Source organism: Chinchilla lanigera, unplaced genomic scaffold, assembly GCF_000276665.1.
Source record: "Chinchilla lanigera isolate Chin_1 unplaced genomic scaffold, ChiLan1.0 scaffold00019, whole genome shotgun sequence".
NCBI lineage: Eukaryota > Metazoa > Chordata > Mammalia > Rodentia > Chinchillidae > Chinchilla > Chinchilla lanigera.
This window is the reverse complement of record NW_004955420.1, coordinates 25,438,748-25,459,913: the sequence shown is the minus strand read 5'-3', so window position 1 is coordinate 25,459,913 and position 21,166 is coordinate 25,438,748. Positions and strand designations below refer to the sequence as shown.

Below are 21,166 nucleotides of genomic sequence, written 5' to 3'. Positions count from 1 at the left end.
GCTTTGCCGCTGAGCTAAATCCCCAGCCCTTGTGTGCATCTTTCTTAAATTTTTAATTTTATTTGTTTGTTTTTAAAATTTATTTTGGTTCTTTGAGACAGGGTCTCAGTACGTAACTCAAGCCTTGAACTCACTATGTAGCCCCGGCTGGCCTCAAACTCGTGGCAATCGTCCTGCTTCAGCCTCCCAAGTGCTGGGATTATAGGTGTGTGCCACCATGTCCTGAAAAACAGGTTTCCCTGGAGCCCAGTAGATGATAACATGGGATTGCTTTGCTCAAGGTCTAAAAGAGCCACGGAGGACGAAAGAGATTTAGAAGTCCAGCTCTCAGTCCGTCCTAGCCAGCTGGCCTGGTGACCCCTTGGGGTCTGAGTGGTCCTGGCTGCTGCTCCTGGCAGCCTTGGCACCCTGGCGGCGGCACCTCCTTCTCCTCTTGTCTCATCTGTGGGGTCAGCAGGGTAAAGCACCTCATGGACCTGGTGTCCTGGGCGTGGGTCAGGCAGTACGGCTGCGGCCACGTGGCCAGGCTGAGCCAGGAGCACCAGGAAGGCTGAGACCCACATCCACGGCTCAGAGTTTGAGTGTGCAAGCACAGGTCATGGGTGGAAGAGGCGCACGTCCCTAGACACAGCACTGGTGTCCTGTGGAACAAATGGAGGATTGCGTGCTGCGCAGCTCATGTTTTCCAGAAGCTTCTAAATAACAACCCGACCCAAGGTGGGCTGGGGAGCTTGAAGGGTCTGCTCCAGGCGTGCTCCCGGTCACAGAGAGCGTAGCTTAGCTTTGTGAGTAGTCAGCGCAGAACAGACTGGAATGTGACACTGAATACAGTGTGGAGCCTAAAGCAAGTCACCCCTGCAAACCCAGAGAGCCCCCAGCCCAAGGCACAGTGACCCGGCCTCCCCTCAAGGAAAGAAATGCTGACTGTGTCTGCCACTGACATGGAGGGGTTGTTACCTAGCAAGTAAGACACACATTTCGAGTGTCCATAACATAAGCCTAACAGGCACAGCAGCAGCTTGGCAATAAATGGTACTAGAAGACTTACAGCAGGCTGGGTGTCTTAGTCCGTTTTGTGTTGCTATAACAAAATACGGAGACTGGGTAATCTATAAAGAAGAGAGATTTACTTTCTTTTTTTTTTTTTTTTCTGGTACCGGGAATCGAACTCACAACCTCATGCTTGCCAAGCAGGCCCTGTGCTGCTGAGCTAAATCCCCAGCCCCCGAGATTTACTTCTTACAGTTGTGGAACCTGGGAAGGCTGAGGGCACTCTGCACAGGAGCATCATCCCCTGGTAGAAGGGGACAGAGCAAGAAAGCACACATGGGAACAGCAGAGGGACAAGCTCGTGTTCCTGACAGACCCACCCCGGCAGTGACAAAAATGGCATTAACCCATTCATGAGGACAGGGCCCTCGTGACCTAATCACCTCGTCACAGGAACGCTGGAGGATACATTCAAAGTGGAGCCCTTGCAACGTGATGAAAACTGCTCAGGGAGCTGGGGACACGGCGAATTGTGCTACCGTCACTGAGCGGGAGAAGCCGGTGTGAGGGCTGCCTGCCCCGGCCTCCGAGTGGAGCAGGCCTCTGGGTCCCACACTCGTCACAGCATCAGCCGTGCTCACGGTAGCTGCTCAAGTACTAAAGGCACAGCCAGGATATTCAGAGCCAAGGTGAACACAGAACACGGGCTGATGGCCCTGGGGCTGAGCAACGGACCCAAGATCAGTGAAAGGAAGATAACCCAACCTCCATGTCCGCCTGGATGATGGTTTTTAGACAGCATTAAATCCCCATCTTCCACACTGCTAGCGTCAGCCACTCCTTCAGGCTTGCCCTGTAGCTGACGCTGAACAAAACCGGAAATGGAAATCTTGCACGGCCCCCAACATAGTCAGGGGCAGCCTGGGGTGGGGGAGCAGCTGGACCAACACATGGAGCCGTCTCCACCGGTTTGGGGACAGAGCGCTTCCTGATCTCAACACCAGGGCGTAAAGCATCTGGCCTCGCCCCTCCCCCTGCGCCCCGGACTGCACAACTGTCAAGTCCGGCTGTCTCGTTTTGTGGGCCACGGGTCCAAGGCTATTCGGGAAATTGCTGTTGAAAGTAGAGCCCCTGGGGGGAGAAGCAAGTTGGTGTTCAAATTGAGGTTGATTTGCTGTTTTCACCCAGGCACAGGTTTCCAGGAGAGTGACTGGGGGTGAGAAGGGCCTCCTAGATCCCCAGGGCGCTCAGCATGAGACCAATGAGAAGCCCTGACTGTCACCTTTTCCTGTGTAGGCCAGAGGGGGCGGGGTGCGGTTAATAGCTGTCACACCCCAGAAGGGACCAGGACAACTTCCCGCTGCCGCACCCATGAGGTTGCTTTGTGGTCACCACCAGGCTGCTCCAACAGGAAGTGCAGTTTGGCCACCAGATGCAGTGCCCCCTGCTCCAGCCACTGCTGCCATCTCTTTGGAGAAGAACAGGAACCACCCTGCCACGGCTAAAATCAAGGCGGGGGGAATCTGGACCCACTGTTAACATCCCCAAATCCCAATAGATACGATGGACACAGATAATCCTCCTGAAGATTCCTGTTTCAGTTCCCCCAATATTCAAGGAGGTGTGACAGCTGGTAATCAATCAGCTTACCTGCTGCCATGACAGCGGGGCTGCCCTGGATGCCCCATTCATTTGAACCAACCATGGCCTGCACTTGAACCAATCAAAAGGCCCAAATCTGAACCAATCACAGACTTACACTTGAACCAGTCACAGGCCTGCAGCTGCTACACAGGCAGCCTCTCCTCACACTTCTTGGTTAGTCTCGGAGGGCTCTGTCCAGTGTGCTGAACCCCTGTACTCCTGCACAGGTCCTGTTAAAATAAAAACTCACTCCAGTGGTCTTGTAATCTGTTTCTGATTTATTTCTCGGGTAGCCTGCTTTCCAGCGGGTCAGGAAGCCTACTCAAGATGCCTGTGAAGTGTGTACAGAGCAGTCACTTTAAAAGAAAGAGCAGTAATCCCTAGGGACCGTGAGCCTAAAGCGCTTCACCATGATGTTCCTGCCGTGGAGCCAGGCTGGCATGGACTGAACCCTCTGGAACTGTGAGCCCAATTCAACCTTTCCTCCTGGAAGCTGTGGGTGGCAGGTATTGTGTCCAGCAGCGGGAAAGCTAAGATACCTGGAAAACCCCTTTCCCTTTTAAATGCATCATCTTCACGGAACCAGTGGCCAATGGGCTGATCAAGTGCGTTGGCACGGAGCATGGAATGACATCATGAACTAGTTCAAACCCCTGGCAGCAGATTACTCAGGCCTGTGCCTTCTATTTACAACACACATGGGTGTCCATGGCGAAGGACCTTTGGCAGTGGACATCAGCAGATCCAACAAGGTGACCGACTCTGCAGAGCCCAGGTGAGGACCCCAGTCACCTGCACACAGCCCCACACAAGCATGAAAATCCAAATCAGTGCCTAGTGACAATCAATGCCCCCAGCACACAAGGCCCAGGAAAGCTGACAAACGTACCTGGCTGCCAGCTCCATGGCGGAGTGACCAAGGGACTGCAGGGGGTGTAGTCAAGTCCTGGCAGGTGGTATCTCCCAAGAGTAGCCCTGGGTATTGGCTACGGTACACACCTCTTCCGTTTTGTTTTGTTTTTGTTTTTGTTTTTTGTCTTTTTTTGAGACAGGGTCTCATTATGCAGTTCAGGCTGGCCTTGAGCTCACTTTGTAGCCCAGGCTGGCCTGGAACTCACAATGATCCTCCTGCCTCAGCCTCCCGAGTGCTGGGATTACAGGCGTGCGCCACCACGCCCGGCTCACTCCTCTTCTGCACAGAGCATTGTGTTCCTGATGCACAGATGAACTCTCTGGGCCCAGCAGTCTTCAGGGGCACCGGCCGCCCAGCCTGGGCTCCAGCAATGGACAGTTATCCAGACACTTGTGAGACAGTCAGTGCTCCCTATCACCCACAGCAGCAGATGCCATCAAAAGATAAAATGGCCTCTTCAGAAAAATGAAAGAAAGAAGCAGGTTCTAACGTGGTAATTCTCCCGAAAAGCACCCCTCAAATACAGTGTTTACTTAGGAGGCAGGGAGGAGGGCCGGCCTAGCTGAGAGGCCCCAGCTGTACAGCTCACACGGCCGTCCCCACCTCCACGCCCGCCTTCAGCAGCGGCCACTGGCCACCTATGTGGGGGCAAGGTGGGTGGGGGACAGGGCTCCCCAATCCCAAAGGAGGCCGGAAAGGTGCTGGGGTTTCCGTGGCATAGCAGGACAGGGCTCGGGTGGGACAGGAAGAAGCTGCCAACAGCTGGGGGACGGAAGCCCTGGGAACCACCGCAATCGTAGGTGTGTGGACATCCTCCCTCTTCAGCAGGTCTGCCCCCACCCAGGGGCTTTCTTGGAGATGCTACAGCTTCCCGGCTGTTACGGTTTGGATCTGAAAAGTCCCCCACAGGCCCCCGTGCTGACAGCTGTCCCCAGCTGATGGTACGATGGAGAGGTGGAGGCTCCGGAGTGGGGCCTGGCTGCAGGAAGGAGGTCACTGGGGGTACTGGGGAAGGCGTTCCTTGTCCTCGGCTTCTTCTCGCCCTCTGTCCTCTTCTTCTCCATTGTCCTCTCTCCCTCTCCCCCTCCCCCTCTTCCCGTCTCTTTCCTCGCTGCCACAAGGTGAGCAGCTCTCCTCTGCCGCACGTCCGCTGTGATGTTTCTGCCTGGCCGCTGGGAACCGGCCTCAGGCAATGGAGCCCGCTGACCACGAGCTGCAGCCTCTGAAACCCTGAGCCAAAATAAACTTCTCTCCCTCGAGGTCACTCCTCAGGTGTTTTGTCATAGCAACGACAAGCTGGCTAGCCACTGGCAGAACCAGAGCTCAGGTCCTGCGTTCAGGCCAACACACTGGGTGGAACCAGACAGGAGGCCTCTCCTGCTTCTTCTGGAGGAGGACACCAAGGGGCAGCCGGGCTCTTTGGTCCCTGGGGGCCTGCCCTGAGGCTGCCGGGGGAGCCCAGCCTGGGCTCATTGTGAGGAGCTTTCTTGGGGGAATGAGGCTGCCCCAAGATCCAGCTGGCCTCAAAGGGTGTTAGTCAGGGCCCAGGCTGGCCTCGTGGGTGCCTGCTGTGCCCCGCAAAGGCCCACAGAGGCCACAGTATGTCGTTCACAGGCTACTTTGGATGCCCTGGTGGTGAGGCGCGGTGCGTCCACGTGACGGGTGAGCAGAGCACAACGCCTGGACTCCAAGCCCGCGCGCAGCAGGCGGGGGCAGAGCCAGGGAGGAGGCGCGTCCTCAGGGACACTCCTGGGGACAGAGCCTGCTGTAGCCTGGAGCCTTCTGCCCAGGAATGCAGCAACAGGGACACAATCACGCGAGCACAAAGCTCAGAGAGGAGGGGCCCTTCACCCCTGGTTACGGGGATCATCAGAGACTGGCCGAGAGGCCGGCACCCTGCCCCCCTGCCCTCACCCAGCCAGAGCAGTAGGAGGGTCTCCTGAAAGAGAGGAGACACGGGTTTCCCCGGCCCACCCTGCATGCACTGGCTCTGGGGACAGGTGGGTGGTGCGTGTCCAGGGGCGGAGCTAGCAGAGGTCCCGGAGGTCCCAGTGGCCAGGCAGGCGGCGCAGCCTCATGTCTTCCTTCTGGATGTGCTCGTAACAGGACTGGGGAGAGAGGAGAGGCTGGGGCCGCTCACACAAGGGGATGTCGGGCTCCCCTGTCCCACTGTGCCCGGGACACAGCCTGGAGGTCCCCAGGATGGTGTCCCCAGCTCCCACACAAGGCTCACCTCCAGGGCCGTGAGCAAGAAGTCGTACAGGCCTCCCATGTGGACGGGGTCCATCATGTCCCGAATCAGATGGATCTCAGCCCCCAGGTGCTGGATTCTGGGTGAGGGAGAGGAAAGGGGGCCATGAGGGGCCAGCACCATGCAGGGGAGGCGGGCTGGACACCCGGTGTGACCCTGGCTCCACCTCTGGCACCCACAGGGCCCTGGAGGTGGGACTCCCCTCTGGGCCTCCGCTCCCCCATCTGCCCTGATCCTGACGTCCTGGGTTTCAGGGACGGAGGGCGGGATGCAAAGGGCGCTCACCGCGCCCGAGACACCACGTAGATGAGCAGCGGCAGCAGGTCGTCCATGGGCAGCTTGTGCTCCCGGCCCAGCACATGCGACACAGTGGCCTCGATCTCCCCATATGTCTTCTCCAGCACCTCCAGCTTCTCCCGGGGGTCCACGGTGGTGCTGCAGCAGTTGCTAGCTCTAGATCACGGCCCCGGGGTGCTTCCCACCCCAACTGGGACCCCACACTCCCAAGCCACACCCCATCCACCCTCCAGAAGACTCACATGATCTTCTGCAGGCACTCAGTGGCTGACAGGAAACATTTGTCCCTCACCAGGGAGCTCCGCTGGGGGAGGGGCTGGGTGAGCTTGGGTCTTAGGGCTACGCCCTCTGCCACCCAGCGTCACTGACACGGCACGGCCAGGCAGAGGACAGTGACCCTGCAGTTTTCGCTGCAGGCAACTACGACGGGGCAGCTGGGCTTCCGGCTGGGGATCCAATAATCACAGTGACAGCTGGGTGACCTGGGGCCCTGATGCTCACCTGATTGCTGGTCAGCCGGAGGTCTTTGAGGGGCCACAGGTGCCTGGAACAGGAAACGGGGGCTCAGGGGGTACAGCACTCTCCGTGGCCCCCGGGGAGAAGGTGCGCAGGCAGCACAGGCAGCAGGAGGAAATGCTTCCCACCGCTCTCCCGGTGCACACACGGAGCCCGAGGCAGGGAAGCCAGGAGACGCCTGAGGAGGTGGTCCTCCCGCACCATGTGACAAGCGAGGCCCGTGTGCGGCAGGAAGGAGGGGCTGTGCGGCCCGTGGGGCTCAGAGCTAAGTCAATCATGGTGTCAACACATCAGCATTGCTAGGGAGGAAGGGTATTTTCTCAGCGGAGGGGGCATGGAGCTCACACCTGTTACCCCAGTACTTGGGAAGCGGAGGCAGAAAGGTCATTGAGAGTCCAAGCCAGCCTGAGCTATATAGTGAGTGCAAGGCCAGCCTGAACTGCAGAGCCAGGCCCTGTCTCAGAAAAAGTGGAAGAGGGGCCTCCTGTCCATACTCTCTGTCCAAGAGCCCAGCACTTGCCCAGATTCGGAAGCCTGCTCAGTGATGGCAGCATTCAGGGTGGGCCCAAGGACCCAGGCCAAGCCTTTAAGGGACTTGAGGGACCCGGCTAGAGCTGTTGGGAAGGAAATGCCAGCTTCCCTTGGGGACAAGCACCCCTCAGCTGGGGAAGTGCTGACTTTAGAGCGGCTGCTATAACATTTATTACCACAAGGGGGAGCCAGAGGAAAACCAAAGAGAGAAAAGATGCTTGGCTTTGTGGGCACCTAGATCCAGCCACACCTGCACGCAGACCTAGAACCCTTCCCAAGCTTTGCTGAAGATCGAGCGGGTCCCGGTGAAGTGGCAGGAGAGGCTTACTTGTGCACATCCAGGAACTCCAGCAGCTTGGTGTCAGGAAACAGGCTCAGGTTGGTAATGCCCTGGCTGTAGAGACCGTCCTCCTTCTCGTGCAGAAGCAGGTAGAGGGTGAAGAGCTCCGAGTAGAAGCTGGGCAGCACGAGGGGGAGCATCAGTCTGTGCGCCTGCAGGTCCCTGAGAGAGACGGGGGCGGGTTGCGGCCTGGGCCAGGGCACTGTGTGTGCGTCCCCTCCTGGCTCGCTCACAGGACAGAGGTCATAGGTTGTCGTGGTCCACAAGCGACCAAAACAGTGTTGGGTCACCAGCCCCGCCCAGCAGCCCCCCTTCTCCCCAGGGAGGCCCCAGGGCGGCGGCCAGGCGGTCAGTCACCTTGTCTCTGCATCTTCAGACTCCCCCTCCGGGGCCTGGCCCTTGCGCTGCAAGGCCACCTGCAGCAGACCCCTGCGACCAGTGAGAGGGACACGGTCTGCCACCACCTGCGGACAGGGGCAGCCTCCCCCAGGGCAGGAACACACAGCTACGGAGTTCAGCGTCTCAGCCACCGCAGGGACGGGGCTGCAGCCAGGGGATGTGGGCCCAAGCGCCCTCAGCCCAGCAGCGGGGACTGCGACATGCAGGGCTTCGATCTGTGTGACCGCTAAGCCTGGCTCGCAGCAGCTCTAAGGCCCCAGAGCCCGGCCTCGGAAGCCGGCCCGAAGCTGCTGCTGGCCCTGGCTGCTGTCCGTGTCCCCTCCGCTTGCAGCTGCGTGCCGGCCACCCTCTGGCTCCTTGCTGAACAGGGTGTGTTAGAGGAGCCAGGTCCCTAGCTACAGGGACCAGGACAGGCCGGGAGGGCTCCCAGGGAGGGCTCACCTGTAGGCGGCCCAGAGCTCGCAGGCATGCTGCTTCACCTCCGCCTGCGCCAGCCACTGCAGGTGCTTGTTGGCCCCGATGCCCGCATAGGTGGCCTGAAAGGTCAGCATCAGGGTGCGGAGAAGCTTTCCTAGGGGGTGCCGCGCGGAGCTCAGAGCCTGACCCAAGGGCAGAGGGGACAGGGACACTCAGCGCCCGCTTCACAGCCGGGCCGGCTTCCCGGGCGCGGCCCAGGGCCCTCACCTGCCGGAGGTGCTGCCGCAGGGCTGCGGGCTCCCGGTGCCGCAGCAGCTCCTCCAGGGTGTCCTCCATCTTGCCTGCTTCGTCCTCCGGGCAGCTCCTGGGCAGCACGGGGCACTGCAGCGACCCTCGCCCTCACCTGGCCCACACCTGCCCCGGGACCCGCAGGCCCGGGTGCCCACCTCACCTCCCGCAGCTCAGGTAGTCCTGGGACCGGCGCAGCTCCCTCGGGCTCTGTACATGGAAGCCCAGCAGGGCCTCCTGCAGCTCTCCGGGGCAGCCGGCCAGCACGAAGTCCCAGAAGGGGCCGTAGACGCCCTGCCAGCGGCTTTCCACAGGGAAGGCGTCCACACCCAGCTGCCTGTCCGGGGACAGGGAGAGGTGGAGAGAGCTGAACTGGTCAGACTCGGGAAAGGGGGTGGACAGCGGCAGGCAGAGCAGGTGGCGTCCACGGAGAGGGGCCACGCGGACAGAGATCCCAGAATTCCAGACAGAGGGGACCAAGGGCTGAGGCCAAGTCCCGGCAGTGGTCTCCGCCCAAAAGAGCCCAGTGCCCGCAGCCTGGTGCGTCTGGCCAGCGGGAGGTCACGCCCTGGACGATGCCTGGCCGTGCTTGTGTCCAGCGGACAGCATGCCCCCCCGTGCCCCGCGCAGCTTCTCCAAGGGACCACGGTCCACGCCAGTGCCTGCTGCTTGGGAGAAGCTGCGTGCAGGGACCACATTCAGCCAGACGCCACCCCTCTGCATGTCTGAACGCCACCTCCCACGAGCCCCTTCAAGAGGGACGGAGCCTCCAAGAGGCGCTGCTCCCCAAGAGGAAGAACTCTGTTCTCATGGAGCAGAAAAATGTCTGTCTGCTTCTCAAATGCGCTACAGTGACACGAGCGCAGCTGGCAAGTGCCCTTCTCCACCTGGGCTGCCGGGGAGTGAGGCCCAGGCGGGCCCAGCCATCGCCATCGCAGGTCTGTCTCTTTCCTCGAAGATCAGTCCATGGTTTCCTTTGCTTTGCCCTTCTCCTGTGTGTCTGGTTTGTAAGCAGCCATGGACCCCTTTTAGAACAAGCCCTCGGGGTCCAAGCGCAGCCGGCCCTCGTATCTCCCGCAGGTCCGTGGCACGCGCAGCTCTCCCTGCCCAGAGCCTCCCGTGCCCCAGCTCCTGGCTCTCAGCCACGCCCAGCACCTCCGCTGAGGCCCTGGCACAGGCGGCCGTGCTCACCTCTTGCAGGTGCTGCTGGGGTCCGGCGGGAGGGCGGCTGTGTCCAGCACTCCCTGGGTGTACAGCCCTCTTCCTGTCCCGCCGCCAAATGAGCCCTCCAGGGTGAAGCCGGTGGGGAAGGTGATCTTGCCCTGGGAGCGGGGACGGAGGCAGGGCTGTCTGTGTGTCCAGCCATCCGTCAGCCCCTGGGGCGCCCTCACGCCCGGCACTCCAGGTCAGACGGGCCGAGGATGGACAGGGCCCCCCCAGCCCAGTGAGAGATGGACAGAGCCCAGGAATGAGCAGGAGAACCAACCAAGGGGTGGGAGGGTAGTGCCTGCCACCCTGGGCATCCACCCCGTCATGCTGGTAGTGCCCGCCCTTCCCTGTCAAACACTTCCAGAGCCCCGGCAGCAGCGCCAGTGCCCCTGGCTGGTCGGCTGAGGCAGGAGCATACACAGGACGGTGACCCCAGGGACAGCTCCCTGGGCACTGGGTGGGTGCACTGAGGATACACGGCCAGAGAATCCCTAGCACCCTCTGGACACAAGACCCATCCTCCGGTCCCCTCCCAGTCACAGGAAGACTCTGCCCGCCCTCCCCCGCACCCTCAGCCTGGGCCAGGGGCAGAGCCAATGGGCACCACACTGTCTGTCTAGCGGCTCTCACCTTGCCCTCGGGGGTCAGGTCCCGGGTGAAGGTGCCCTCATACAGTGAGTCGTCTTCCGAGAGGATGACGCCGGGGCCCTGGGAGGCAGGGGGAGGGTGCGTCAGCAGGGGAGAGGGGCAGCCAGGGCTGCCGAGTGCCAGCCTGGGCATCTCCCTTCCAGGTGCCCTACACAGCCTCGGCCTGGCCCTTCACCCTGGGGCTCCCCCCACTGCCCTGTCACTGCCCCAGAGCCACACTGACCCCCCTCAGCGTCCTGTTTGTCACCCGCGTGCTCGGGACAATGATTTCCACCTCTGAGGCTCCCTGAGGACCTCACAGGACGATGGGACCCGGGGTGCAGGGTCATCACCGCACACACCCTTCCTGCTGTCTGGGGGACTCTGCCGAAATACTCAGCCTGAGTTGCTTTGGGGAAACTGAGGCTGTCAGGGGCCGGGATTCGGCAAAGCCAGGGTAGTGGGTGGCAGAGCTGGGTCCCCCTCCCCCTCGCTCCCCTATCACCCCTGGAGCTGGGGAGTACAAGACACACCCAGCTCCCCCCACTCACCACCATCTTGTCCGCCTGGAAGGTGCCCTGGTAGCAGACCCCCGCCTGGGTGACGACAACTCCCGGGCCATGGCGCTGGTCCGCCTGCCACATGCCGATGTAGCGCTCGCCCCTGGGGACAGGGAGGGGGTCAGAATCATTTTCAGACAGAGGAGGCAAAGAGCCTGGCTGGACAAGGGCATCCTGGGGGACAGCAGGAGGGGTGTGAATCCCGGGCGTGCAGAGCTGGGGAAGTCCGAGCACGTGACAGATCCGCGGGGGCGTCCAGGGGTCCAGAGAGGCCGGTGGGGGGACATGGCGGGATGAGGTCAGAGGAAGAGGCGTGGCCTCGGATGCCGGCCGGGACCCGGAGCACTGAGGGGTACACTGGGAGAGGCTGCGGGGGCAGCTGGGCTGCGGCGTCACCTGTTGCTGTCCTCCTGGACGCCGTAGCCACTCCTCTGGCCCTTCTCCCAGTGGCCCGTGTAGCGGAAGGGCTGGGCAGCCTGCGGCGCACTGTCCAGGACCCCGAACCCGTGCCGCAGGCCGGCCTGGAAGTAGCCCTTGTACACCTCCTCCGAGCCGTACCTAGAGGGTCACACATGGCTGGCCCTGCCTCTGAGAGGGCCCAGGGACGCCCTGCCCCCGCCCCCTCGGAGCGCCACTTACTCACAGATGCCGTAGCCGCACATGCGGCCCTCGTCCCAGTGGCACTTGTAGCAGTCGAACTTGTCCTCAGTGGCCTTGGGCACCAGGTAGATGCCGAAGCTGACGTGGGGGGGGCTGGCAGTGAGAGCCCACCCTGCCACCAGAACGCCCGTCCCTCTTCTCTGTCCCTGTGAGCCTAGGGCCCTCCTGTCCTAGGCCTCCCCCTCCCCAGCTGGAGCTAGGACCCCTCTGGCACCCCTCTGTTCAGGGTGGGGACCTGGCTCCCAGCCTCTGGGCTCCCGCCTGGGGTTCAAGTGCAGCCTCTGAGGCCCCGCCACGTGTGCCCTGGCTTCTCTCCGCGGGCCTTACCCGTGCTCCAAGCCCCTGCGGAAATTCCCCACGTGATTCCGCCCATCCGGCCACTTCAGGGTCCCTCTGGAACACAGTGCATGACGCCCCCAGCCATCAGGCCACCAGACCCAGCCCGCCACCGCCGCGGGCTTCCGTGAAGGTCCTCCCACTCCTACCCAGCCCGCGCTCTGAGCTCTGACCCCTCCATCCCTTTAACCCTCTCAGCATCAGCAGCCTGGTAGGGCACTCATCACACCCCCTGGGGAGCCCGGAAACTCTAGATTCCCTTTTCCCTCTGACCACTGGGAAGCTCAGAGCTAAACTTCAACGCAGGCCAAATCTTGGTTCATGAGTTTCCCCGTCCTCCTCCTCCTGTCCTCTTGGGATGAGGCACTGTGCTTTGGTCTTCTTGTGTGTACTCCACTCCCAGACCTCTCGAAACAGGCAGGGTCTTAAAAACCACATCCCTGAAGTGTGGCCCTGTGAGTCCCTTCCGCTCTGAGTCACCTTCCCCAGCTATAGCTGGGCCCTCATCCTCCGAAGGCTGTCCTGCCTGCGGGGACACATAGACCTATGGGTGCACCCAGGCTCACCCAATGATCTGCCCTAGGACCTAGGACAAATCAACCCTGTCTCTGGGCCTCAGTTTCCCCAAGAGGTGAGAACCCTGCCCCAGGGGGCCTCCACACCACCACGCATGAGAACTGTTGTGCTGTGGGGTGTGGTGGCGCACTCCTGTAACCTCAGCACCTGTGAAGCTGAGGCAGGAGAATCACTTTGAGTTCAAGGCCAGCCTGGGCTACACAGAGAGATTCCCACCCCCCGTCAGCAGCCACTCACTTGCCGTGGGGCCTGCCCAAGCACCACTCGCCCTCATAGGTGGCCCGGCAGAGGCGGCCCTCGGCGCGGAAGGTGTAGGCCATGGAGCGGCAGGCCGGCGGCTTGGAGGGTGCCGGGCCGGCTCCCAGCACGGGGAAGTCCTTCTTCCCGCGCAGGGCCTGGCACACAGCCTGGCAGACTTTCCACTGCCACACCACCTAGTGGGCACGAGGGACAGCTCGCTGCTCTGCCTGGGCCCCCTCTGCTCCCCGCTGCCCCAGGCTCCTCTAGTGCACGCTCACCTGGCCCTGGGGGTTCCTGGCACACAAGGAGAACTCTTCCTCTGGCGTAAGGATGCAGAGCGTGCACCTGGAGGTGGAGGCGACCGGCTGGCCCCAGTGCCCGGGCAGTGGGGCGCGGGGCCTGGGGGAGCCCGGGGCATGGGCAGGGCCCACGGGGCGTGGCGGGGCTCACCTGTCCTGCGCGGGGCGCACCCACACCAGCCTCAGATCGAAGGAGCAGACACTGGGGCCCTGCAAGAGAACGGCGCGCAGTTGTCCAGCACCAACCCCGTGGCCCCAGGCTGCCCCTCCCTGCTGCCTGTTGCCCACTCCGAGGGCTCCTCCACCTCGCCCCCCGCCCGGGCCTGGCCAGGCGCCCCAGCTGCCACCCCAGCCCCGCGGTCAGGTCACCGAAGCAGTCTGCAGCCTCTGGAGCCTGGAGCCTCGCAGCCGGAAGAGAAACCTCCTGAGGCTGCTCGGAGAACCGCTCGGCCATGCCCTCCCCCTGCCGCTGCTCCTGGATGGGCTCCTCCCCACACCCTCCTCCTCCAAACGGGCTCATACCCGTCCTGCCACCCAGAAGGCCACCTGCTCTGAGCGGGACGGGAGGGAGGAGGTCCCTTCCCGTGGGGACAGTCTGTGTTGTGACCTCGGGCTCAGCGCAGCTAGGTCATTCACGGCTCCGCGGCCAGCAGGGAGGCCCGAAAGGCTCAGGCCTGCTGAGCTCGCCAGACCAGGCCAGCAGCAGAGACACGGGCCTATGCGAAGGGGGGGGAGGCTGGCGCAGGGAAGGGTCCCCCCCCCCGGGCGTGGGTGTGAGATTCAGAGCTTGGCCCCCCACCTGCAGCAGCACCAGCGTGTCATCAAAGAGCAGCACGCGCTCAGCCCGCAGGGGGGTGACCGTCACCGGGATGTCCTGGCTGTCCTGCAGGAGGCAGTGAGCCGGGGTGCAGAGCAGGTCCTGGGGGATACAGGCTCGGGCAGGCCCAGCCCAGAGGCTGCCCCCCAGACCCTCCAGGTGGCCCACTCCTCTGCGCCCTCTCTTGCTGGGCCCGCCAGGCTCTGCAGTCCCTCCCTCCGCACAGGCCTGCCACTTTCTCCCAGGGCACAGGGACGCTCTCCGGGGCAGGGTGTGACATGCTGGGCAGTGACCCAGGGGTGCTTGGTGACCCCCTCCCGGAGAGAATCCATACTGCAGGGTTTTTTTTTTTTTGCCATACTAGGGATGCAGGGGTTGGTTTTTGCGAGACAGGGTCTCCCTACGCAGTTCAGCCTGGCCTTGAACTCACTATGTAGCCCAGCCTGGCCTTGACCTGCCAATGATCCTCCTGCCTCGGCCTCCCGAGTGCTGGGATTATAGGCGTGCACCACCACATCTAGCTTCCTGACTGCTTTTTCCCAGAGCCAGGTCAGGGCCGGCTCACGGCTGCTCAGTGGATGGACGAGGATGACTAGTGGCCGTCTGGCTCAGCCGCCAGTCCCTCCTCCGAGAGGGACACAGAGGCAGGGGGCACAGAGCACACAGAGCAGCTCGAGCCGCCGGCGGCCCCTCCTCACGCCCGCTGTGGACTCCCCGCCTGGCCACTCCTCTGGCCCCAGACTCACTTTCGGGCGGCTACTCAGGCTGTGCCACAGAGCCTGGGTGGCCGCAGCCTGGTCCAGAGCCTGCTGAAGGAAGGACTGCAGGTTCCCGTGAAGGATGGTGGCGTTCATCACCAGCTCCTGGGCAGGGTGGCCCTGCGAGGGACGGGACAGACCGTGCGGTCTGGGGTGCTCGGGGCACCCAGAGAGAGATTCTACCCTCTGGGTCGTTGCCGGCCTCCAGGGCAGAGCTACGTCCCCTCCGAGCTCCAGGGCAGGGCTGGGCCCCCGAACCTGGGCCCTGCCGCTCCCCTCCCTCACTGCCCGCTCCTTCTGCAGGCGCCCGGTACCCACCTCCCCGAGGGTATCCCTGAGGCGCAGCAGGTGGAGCACACGCTGCTGAAGGTGCTGTGCAAGCGGCTGGTGCAGGAGCCGGGCCAGCAGGGCGTCCACCGGGCCCTCAAAGCTCACTCCGGATAGGTGCTTCTGCAGCAGCCTGCACTGTGTGTGCCAGTACTCTCTGGGGGGCGGGGGGGCGTGCACCTTGTCACCCCCATACGGCCCTGCCCCGCCCACCTACTGCCCCACCTGCAGGGCCTGGGCTCCCGCCTGGGTTTAGCAGCTGTGGCTCAGAGCCGGAAGGGAGGGCTGATTACAGGGTCACTGAGAGCCGGAAGGGCCCTGCCAGTAGGCTCCAGGGCATCCTCGCCGGGCCTTGCCTCCCTCTTCCCAGTGGAGATCAGCCCAGAGGATGCTTCGCGGCTGCGATCCTGCTGCTCTGGGGGTGGGGATCCCCCAAGCCTGGCTCTCTTGTCCACACCCCCTACCCACTCGGGAGTCCCTGCAGCACCCTCTGCTCACCTCTTCCTCTTTGCCACCTGCTGGAAGACTTGCACCACCACGCAGCTTGTGTAGGACTCGATGTACCTATGACACAGTCCCCAGCTCCAGACCTAAGCCTCTGCCCTTCTGGGGGGTCCCAGACCCCCCTACTGAACAGCAGGAGCCTGGCCTCGGGTACTGTCAAGTTGTGAGCTAACGAGACAGTTGTAATTCACAGTCTTGTCCCGGGGAGGCCCCAAGGCTCAGGCCTGGATGTCCAAGTCCTCCAGCTAGGTGACACCCACACCCTGTGAACCCCACCCCAGGCTCGCCCTGGCCATCTTACTCCAGGTGGACCTGCAGGATGCGGTCAGCACTGCCCAGCAGCAGCAGGGACTCCAGGCCGGTGGTGCGCGGCTGGCGTAACCTCCTGTGCAGGGACTGCAGACTCTGCTGGGTCAGATGCCACAGCTGCAGGGAGTTCCTGTGCAGCTGCCGCAAGAGCTGCAGGCACTCTTGAGCCCGGGGCTCCGAGGGATCTGGGTGTGCGTAGGGCAAGGCCACACGGTGAGCGGGACAGGGCCTGAGGCCACAGCAGAGTACCATGTCCCTGAGGGGTGGGGACCAGTCCTGCTGGAGCGATGAGCAGTACTCTGCAGCAGATGTGGGTGTGCAGTTACCACCTGCTAACTAGGGGAGACCCTGACAAGCTTGGGGAATCCTCTGTGACTCCGGCTGCCCTGCCCATCCAGAGCTCAGAGTGTATATGGTTGCTGTACGGTCCTCGGCTGTCTCACAAGTGCACAGGTGCCCCAAAAGGACAGTACTGCCCAAGATCACTCCACAAGGGAGACCAGAGACAGAAGCAAAACCCAGGTGTGCCGCCTCCTGGTCAGAGCTCTCCCAGCACTCCTGGGGCCCCAGGTGGCAGAGAACAGAGGTGGACAGGGGCCACTGCCAGGCCTACGCCCAAAGAGGAGGAATTCCCACTCCACACCAGGCCGATTAGGCATCGGCACAGACTCACAGCTGGCCCCTCGGGGTCACTTTGCAAAGGGGGCAGCCCGCAGCTTTGGGCCATGACACCAAGTACCGGGGCTGCCACTTGCCACTGAGATATCTGCGGCTCGGGGGGTGCAGCAAGGTGGGACTCCTGTCCTGCAGACGGCTCCCCGGCCCCCTGCCCACCCCTGGGAGCCTGGACTCACCACCGGCCAAGAGCAAAGGCTGCAGGATGTGCGTGTTGACGAGGGCCAGTGTGGCCAAGAAGGCCTCCTCCAGCTGCAGCAGGGCCTCCTCTGGGCTGCACATGGCGCTTCCTGGGCAGATACAGATCAGAGCTAGTGCCAGAAGCAAGGCCCCTGGCCACCCCCATTGGGACAGAGCAAACCATCGACGGGCGGAGTGGGTGAGAGGGCACGGAGCTGCCCGGGGCAGCGTCCCTTTGTCCCGGCAGCACCTGCTCTTCACTCCCAGCCTGCTCATCCCCTGCTCAGACACCGCTGTGGCTCCCAAGTGCCGCGGTGTCCTACCTGCCTTGCCATCACTCAGGGACCCTACAGTCTCTTCAAACAGGGACTGTGGTCAGAAGTGCCAGTCCTGTCCTCAAGACCCACAGGGTCTGTCACCCAACAGGCCAGGTAAGCCAGGTGGGAGCAGGGAGTCTGGAGGCTTCCAGGGGAGCCGTGGAGGACACCGCCAGGCAGGCAGGGGAGCATGGGAGCCCGGACCCAGCCTCTCGACTCAGCCCCCAGAGGCCTGACTTTGCCCCCGTCCACCATGGAGAGCCATGCAGGCCTCAGCAAGGTCACGATGGACCCAGAGTCAGACTCGGTGACCACCACAGAGGAGACGGTGCAGGCAGCGAGGAGGGTGAGGGGCCAGGAGCCAGCCGGGCTTAGCCTGCTGCAAGGGACCCCTCAGGAAGCAGCGTGCTGCAGGAGAAAGGCAGGACTTCCTGCCCCCCGCCGGAGGAGCTTCCGAGCATGCAGGGATCATCGGAAATGGAGTGTCCCAGCTGCAGGGGGACAGTGAGGGTCCCGAATGAGCTGGGCAAAACCTTTCTGTGAGGAGTATGAGGGTCTCTGAGCCCAAGCCCCTGGGGCTGCGTCTCTCCCGGACCCCGACTGAGGCTCTGGAGTTAGCTGGCCTGGGTGGGGACATCATCAGGGCGGCCGATGATGGGCATGTGACAAACGGGAGGGGTCTTACCCCAGGGATAAGGCCCTGGCCTCCTTCAGCAGAGCCCGGAGCTCCCCGAGCGATGGAACCCTGGCCCAGGGCCCGGCATTCATTCCCGCCCCACCTTTCCTTCCCCTGCTGCTGCTCTGGGCAGGAAGGGGAAGCAGCTGGACACCCAGCCACCGCTGTGTCCACTGACCCCAGCCTCTGGAGACACAGAGGCTCCCAGGCGTGAGGTGGGGAAGAGCAGCCCAGACTCGCAGTCCCTCATCTGTGTCTCCAGAAACGGGTGGGAGGGGAAGTCTGTCCTTACAGCCTTAAACCTTCCCAGGACAGGGCCCTGGTGTCCCTCCCTGCCCCGGCTCATGCCTGGCCGTGCTCCCCTCTGAGCCTGTCACCACCTTGTGAAATGGGGGTGCAACTGATCACAGCTTTCCAAACTGCTGCGGTCGCCCCTCAAAAGAGCTAACTGTGGAGGGAAATTCCCGGGGCAGGGACCTGGTTCTCGAGCCCTGTTCAGAGGGAGTCCTGCGGATCTAGGTTGGCAGCCACCCACTCAGGGGTCCTTCCAGGTCATCGGGCCCCCTGGGCTCCCCTGCCGGGCTGTGCCCTCCGCAGCCCGCCCCCTCTGGTCAAGGCATGGCCTCCTCCGCCTCTCTTCCTTCCTCCAGTTCCAAGTTCCCTTAAGTGGCAGCAGTGCATAGAGCACAGAAGGGGAAACTGAGGCTCGGGAAGGCGGAAATGCCCCGCATGCTCTCTGCCGAGCCTGTGCAAGCCCAGGTCCAGGCCTCGGGCCTTGCAGCGCGCTGTTCTCAGGGCGGCTGGGTGACTCACCCCGGCGCACGGCGGGTTCCCAGCAGGACCCGGCCTCCTCGGAGCGCCCCGGGCCGGCTCGGCGTCACAGGCACAGCGGGGTGGGTGCAGCCAGCCCTGGCACGCACAGGTGAGTCACCTCTGTCCCTGTGGCCATCGCCACAGCTGGATCTGCTCTATCTTCCGAAAGCCCGACTCCGTCCACAGGAGGCGGCTGCTAAGGTCTCGGGGCCTCCCCGCTTCCCTACCAGAGCCGCCCGGCCGCACCCTGTCCCGGCCCTCTCTCTGGTATTTCCTGGTCTCGACAGGCAGGGGCCTCCTGCGCTTCCTGGCTGGCCCCTGTCAACCAGCGCACCAGGAGCCGGGGAAGCTGTCACGCCTGCTCCTCCGTCTCCACACACCGCCTCTGCCCCGCGCAGCCCCGGGCACCTCCCGACTGCAGTCACCTGCGTCTCTCAAACGCTCAACTCTGTCTCCGTTGTCAAGAGTGCACCCACGCTGCCCCGTGCGACCATGTCACCATTCTGCTTCTCCGTCCGTCCGTCCGTCCAGCCCTTCTGCCTGTGCTGGCTAGCCTCCCTCCTCCTGCTGGGTGCAGCCCAGGGACTGTCCCCAAGCTGGCTTAAACCCACACAGGGTGACCACGGGGCGGAGAGGGCGGCGTGGGGACCAACCCCGATGGCCCCGGCAAGCACACAGGACAGAGAGCAGTGCGGCAGGGACCCTGACGCCCAGTAGCAGGCGGGGAGATGCGGCGGACCCGCCCCTTACCTGCACAACTCCTTGCTGGGCCGCCCCGCCCCGGTGTCGCCGCCCCGCCCCAGTGTCGCCGCCCCGCCCCGAGTCCCTGTCCCGCCCAAGTCCCTGTCCCGCCCCAGTGTCATCATGAGCAGGGCCTCCAAGGAGGCGGAGCACAGCACCCAGGGTCACCGGCCAGGGCTCCCAGCCATCACCGAACTCCCAGGGCTGCTGGAGCCCCATGCAGGGCAAAGCTGGGGGGCTAGGGTTCAGCCCTGCACCCTGAGTGGGCCCCACAGCCATAACCTGGCCTGGGGTGCAGCCCTGCGATCTTGCTGACCTCTCTGAATCACCCAGGCAGGTGGATTTGTGGAACCCACAGCTGAGAGAGGGGCTGGCCCTGCAGCCTCCCAGGCTGTGTCCTTCGGTGTGACCTTGGAAGTGGCGTGTGCCCCCGCTTCTCGGTGGAGCCCAAATTTGCATTTCCTGCCAGAGCTTTGGAAAGCCTGGGGAAGACCAGGCCAGACAGAGGTCTGGGGAGGAGGAGGGACCAGATCTGTAACAAAGGAGCTGCTGTCACTGCCTGGTCCTCCCTGGCCACCCAACCAGTCACCCAGCCCAGCCACCCAGCGATTCCAGCGGCAGCAAGGCTCCAGGGGCTGAGCAGCCTGCCGAGCCACCTCTGAGCGTGAGGTGACGAAGCCAGGGCCCCAGAGGTGGCTGTGGTCAGGCAGAAGGGGTGGCCTGGTAGCCCCTGCTCCAGTCGGAGCCAGGCCTGGGCCTGCCTGCCTCGGCTGCCCGGCTCCCTTGACAAGTCACAGGGCGGAGCTTAGGTTCTGGACCTGCCCCTCCCCCTCCGGCCTCAGTTTCCACTTCTGTGCACATCTGAGGGAAGGAAGCTCTGCTGGGCTCAAGGAGGACCGGACACGGCCATCTCTCCCAGCTTCCTTCTCAGAGCCCAGGCTTTCTGTAGAGCCCAGGGCAGGGAGCAGTACCCCCGCTCCCCAGGCTGCCTCTTGGCCATTGCAAACCCAGTTTTGTTGTCTGCTGGATGGGGCACGCCTCTGCCGCTCCTCTTTGGCCTCCATGGGCTCCCTGCAACTCCACTGGGTCCATGCACTCTCCTTGCACACACAAGCAGCCCTGTGGACCCCTCTGCTCCTGAGCCTGCTGGTTGGGCCCCTGTGCCATACCATAGGAGCTTTGTTCCCAGCACGTGCGATCAGGGACGCAGACGGACCCTCTCTATGCTCGGGGTGCACCTCTGTGTATCAGTGGCCTGTGATTCTGGAGACACCAGGGCTCACACACAGATGCACACTTGTTCCTGCATACTGTGGGCCATATGTACAAACCAGCACACACTCATGCACACACAGGGCTGACCCAGGCCTGGCCTGGACCTTAGCTATTCTGGGCTGGGCCTGGGGCCAATGAGTTTGGCCCCAGCTGGCTCCTAGCAGGCCTCAGGGGCTGTGTCACAGACCAGGCCATCCCCACCCCCTCTATGGCTGAGTCTCTGCCACCCAGGATACCAGACTGGCTCCGGGACTGAGGAACCCCACTCCCTCTCCACAGCTCCCAGATAAACCTGGAGCCCCAGGGTTCACAGGGTCCCCTGGGCACCACCCACTGCCTGGTCATCAGTTGCAACCCAGAGGCCCTGGAGGCTGGGCTGGTCCCTCCGGAAACCCTCAGGAGCTAAGAATAGTAAGGAAGGGATAAGCAGCCTTCTGCAGCCAGCTTCAAGCCAGTGTGCAGGGAGGGGATGCTGTCTTTCAGGGAGCCGGGATGGGGGCGTGGGCACCCAGAGCTCCCCAACTTCAGGCTTGCTGGACCCATCTGGGGTTGCTTGTGGGCCTCATGAGAATTCAGTACTATCCCCAGGTGTAGATGGAGGAGACAGAGGCCGGAGGCCAGAGGCCCCACGTCCTAGGTGACCGCAGGCGGGGCACAGGGCCTCTCCCAGCTGAATCCCTC

The 21,166-nt window shown here is 63.0% G+C and overlaps 1 protein-coding gene and 1 long non-coding RNA gene across 6 annotated transcripts in view; one reads left to right on the top strand and one right to left on the bottom strand.

Moving 5' to 3' along the window:
• LOC102024238 overlaps nt 1–2,900 on the top strand; it is a 4,014-nt gene extending 1,114 nt beyond the window's left edge. The window contains exon 2 of the long non-coding RNA XR_260755.2: nt 1,195–2,900. This is a non-coding gene — a long non-coding RNA (uncharacterized LOC102024238). The remainder of the gene's footprint in view (nt 1–1,194) is intronic.
• Nucleotides 2,901–4,041: 1,141 nt separating this feature from the next.
• Als2cl (ALS2 C-terminal like) lies at nt 4,042–19,273 on the bottom strand. Of its 5 annotated transcripts, none has more exons than XM_005383428.2 (27): nt 18,895–19,205; nt 18,470–18,565; nt 16,663–16,773; nt 15,801–15,993; nt 15,494–15,559; nt 14,987–15,152; nt 14,657–14,788; nt 13,893–14,012; nt 13,245–13,303; nt 13,073–13,139; nt 12,792–12,988; nt 11,970–12,035; nt 11,622–11,720; nt 11,379–11,540; nt 10,974–11,085; nt 10,426–10,503; nt 9,778–9,908; nt 8,750–8,923; nt 8,566–8,662; nt 8,323–8,480; nt 7,840–7,911; nt 7,471–7,644; nt 6,597–6,639; nt 6,338–6,399; nt 6,084–6,233; nt 5,781–5,877; nt 4,042–5,655 (listed from the first exon to the last, which is right to left on the bottom strand). In XM_005383428.2, the coding sequence occupies exons 3-27, from the start codon at nt 16,763–16,765 to the stop codon at nt 5,575–5,577; spliced, it is 2,859 nt and encodes a 952-aa protein (XP_005383485.1). In that variant the 5' UTR covers nt 16,766–16,773; nt 18,470–18,565; nt 18,895–19,205; the 3' UTR covers nt 4,042–5,574. The 5 variants fall into 5 exon arrangements, with proteins under 5 accessions (XP_005383485.1, XP_005383490.1, XP_005383488.1 ...); XM_005383433.2 differs by having other exon boundaries at nt 8,323–8,417; XM_005383431.2 differs by lacking the exons at nt 18,470–18,565; nt 18,895–19,205 and adding an exon at nt 19,220–19,273.
• Between the last annotated feature and the right edge of the window lie 1,893 nt (nt 19,274–21,166).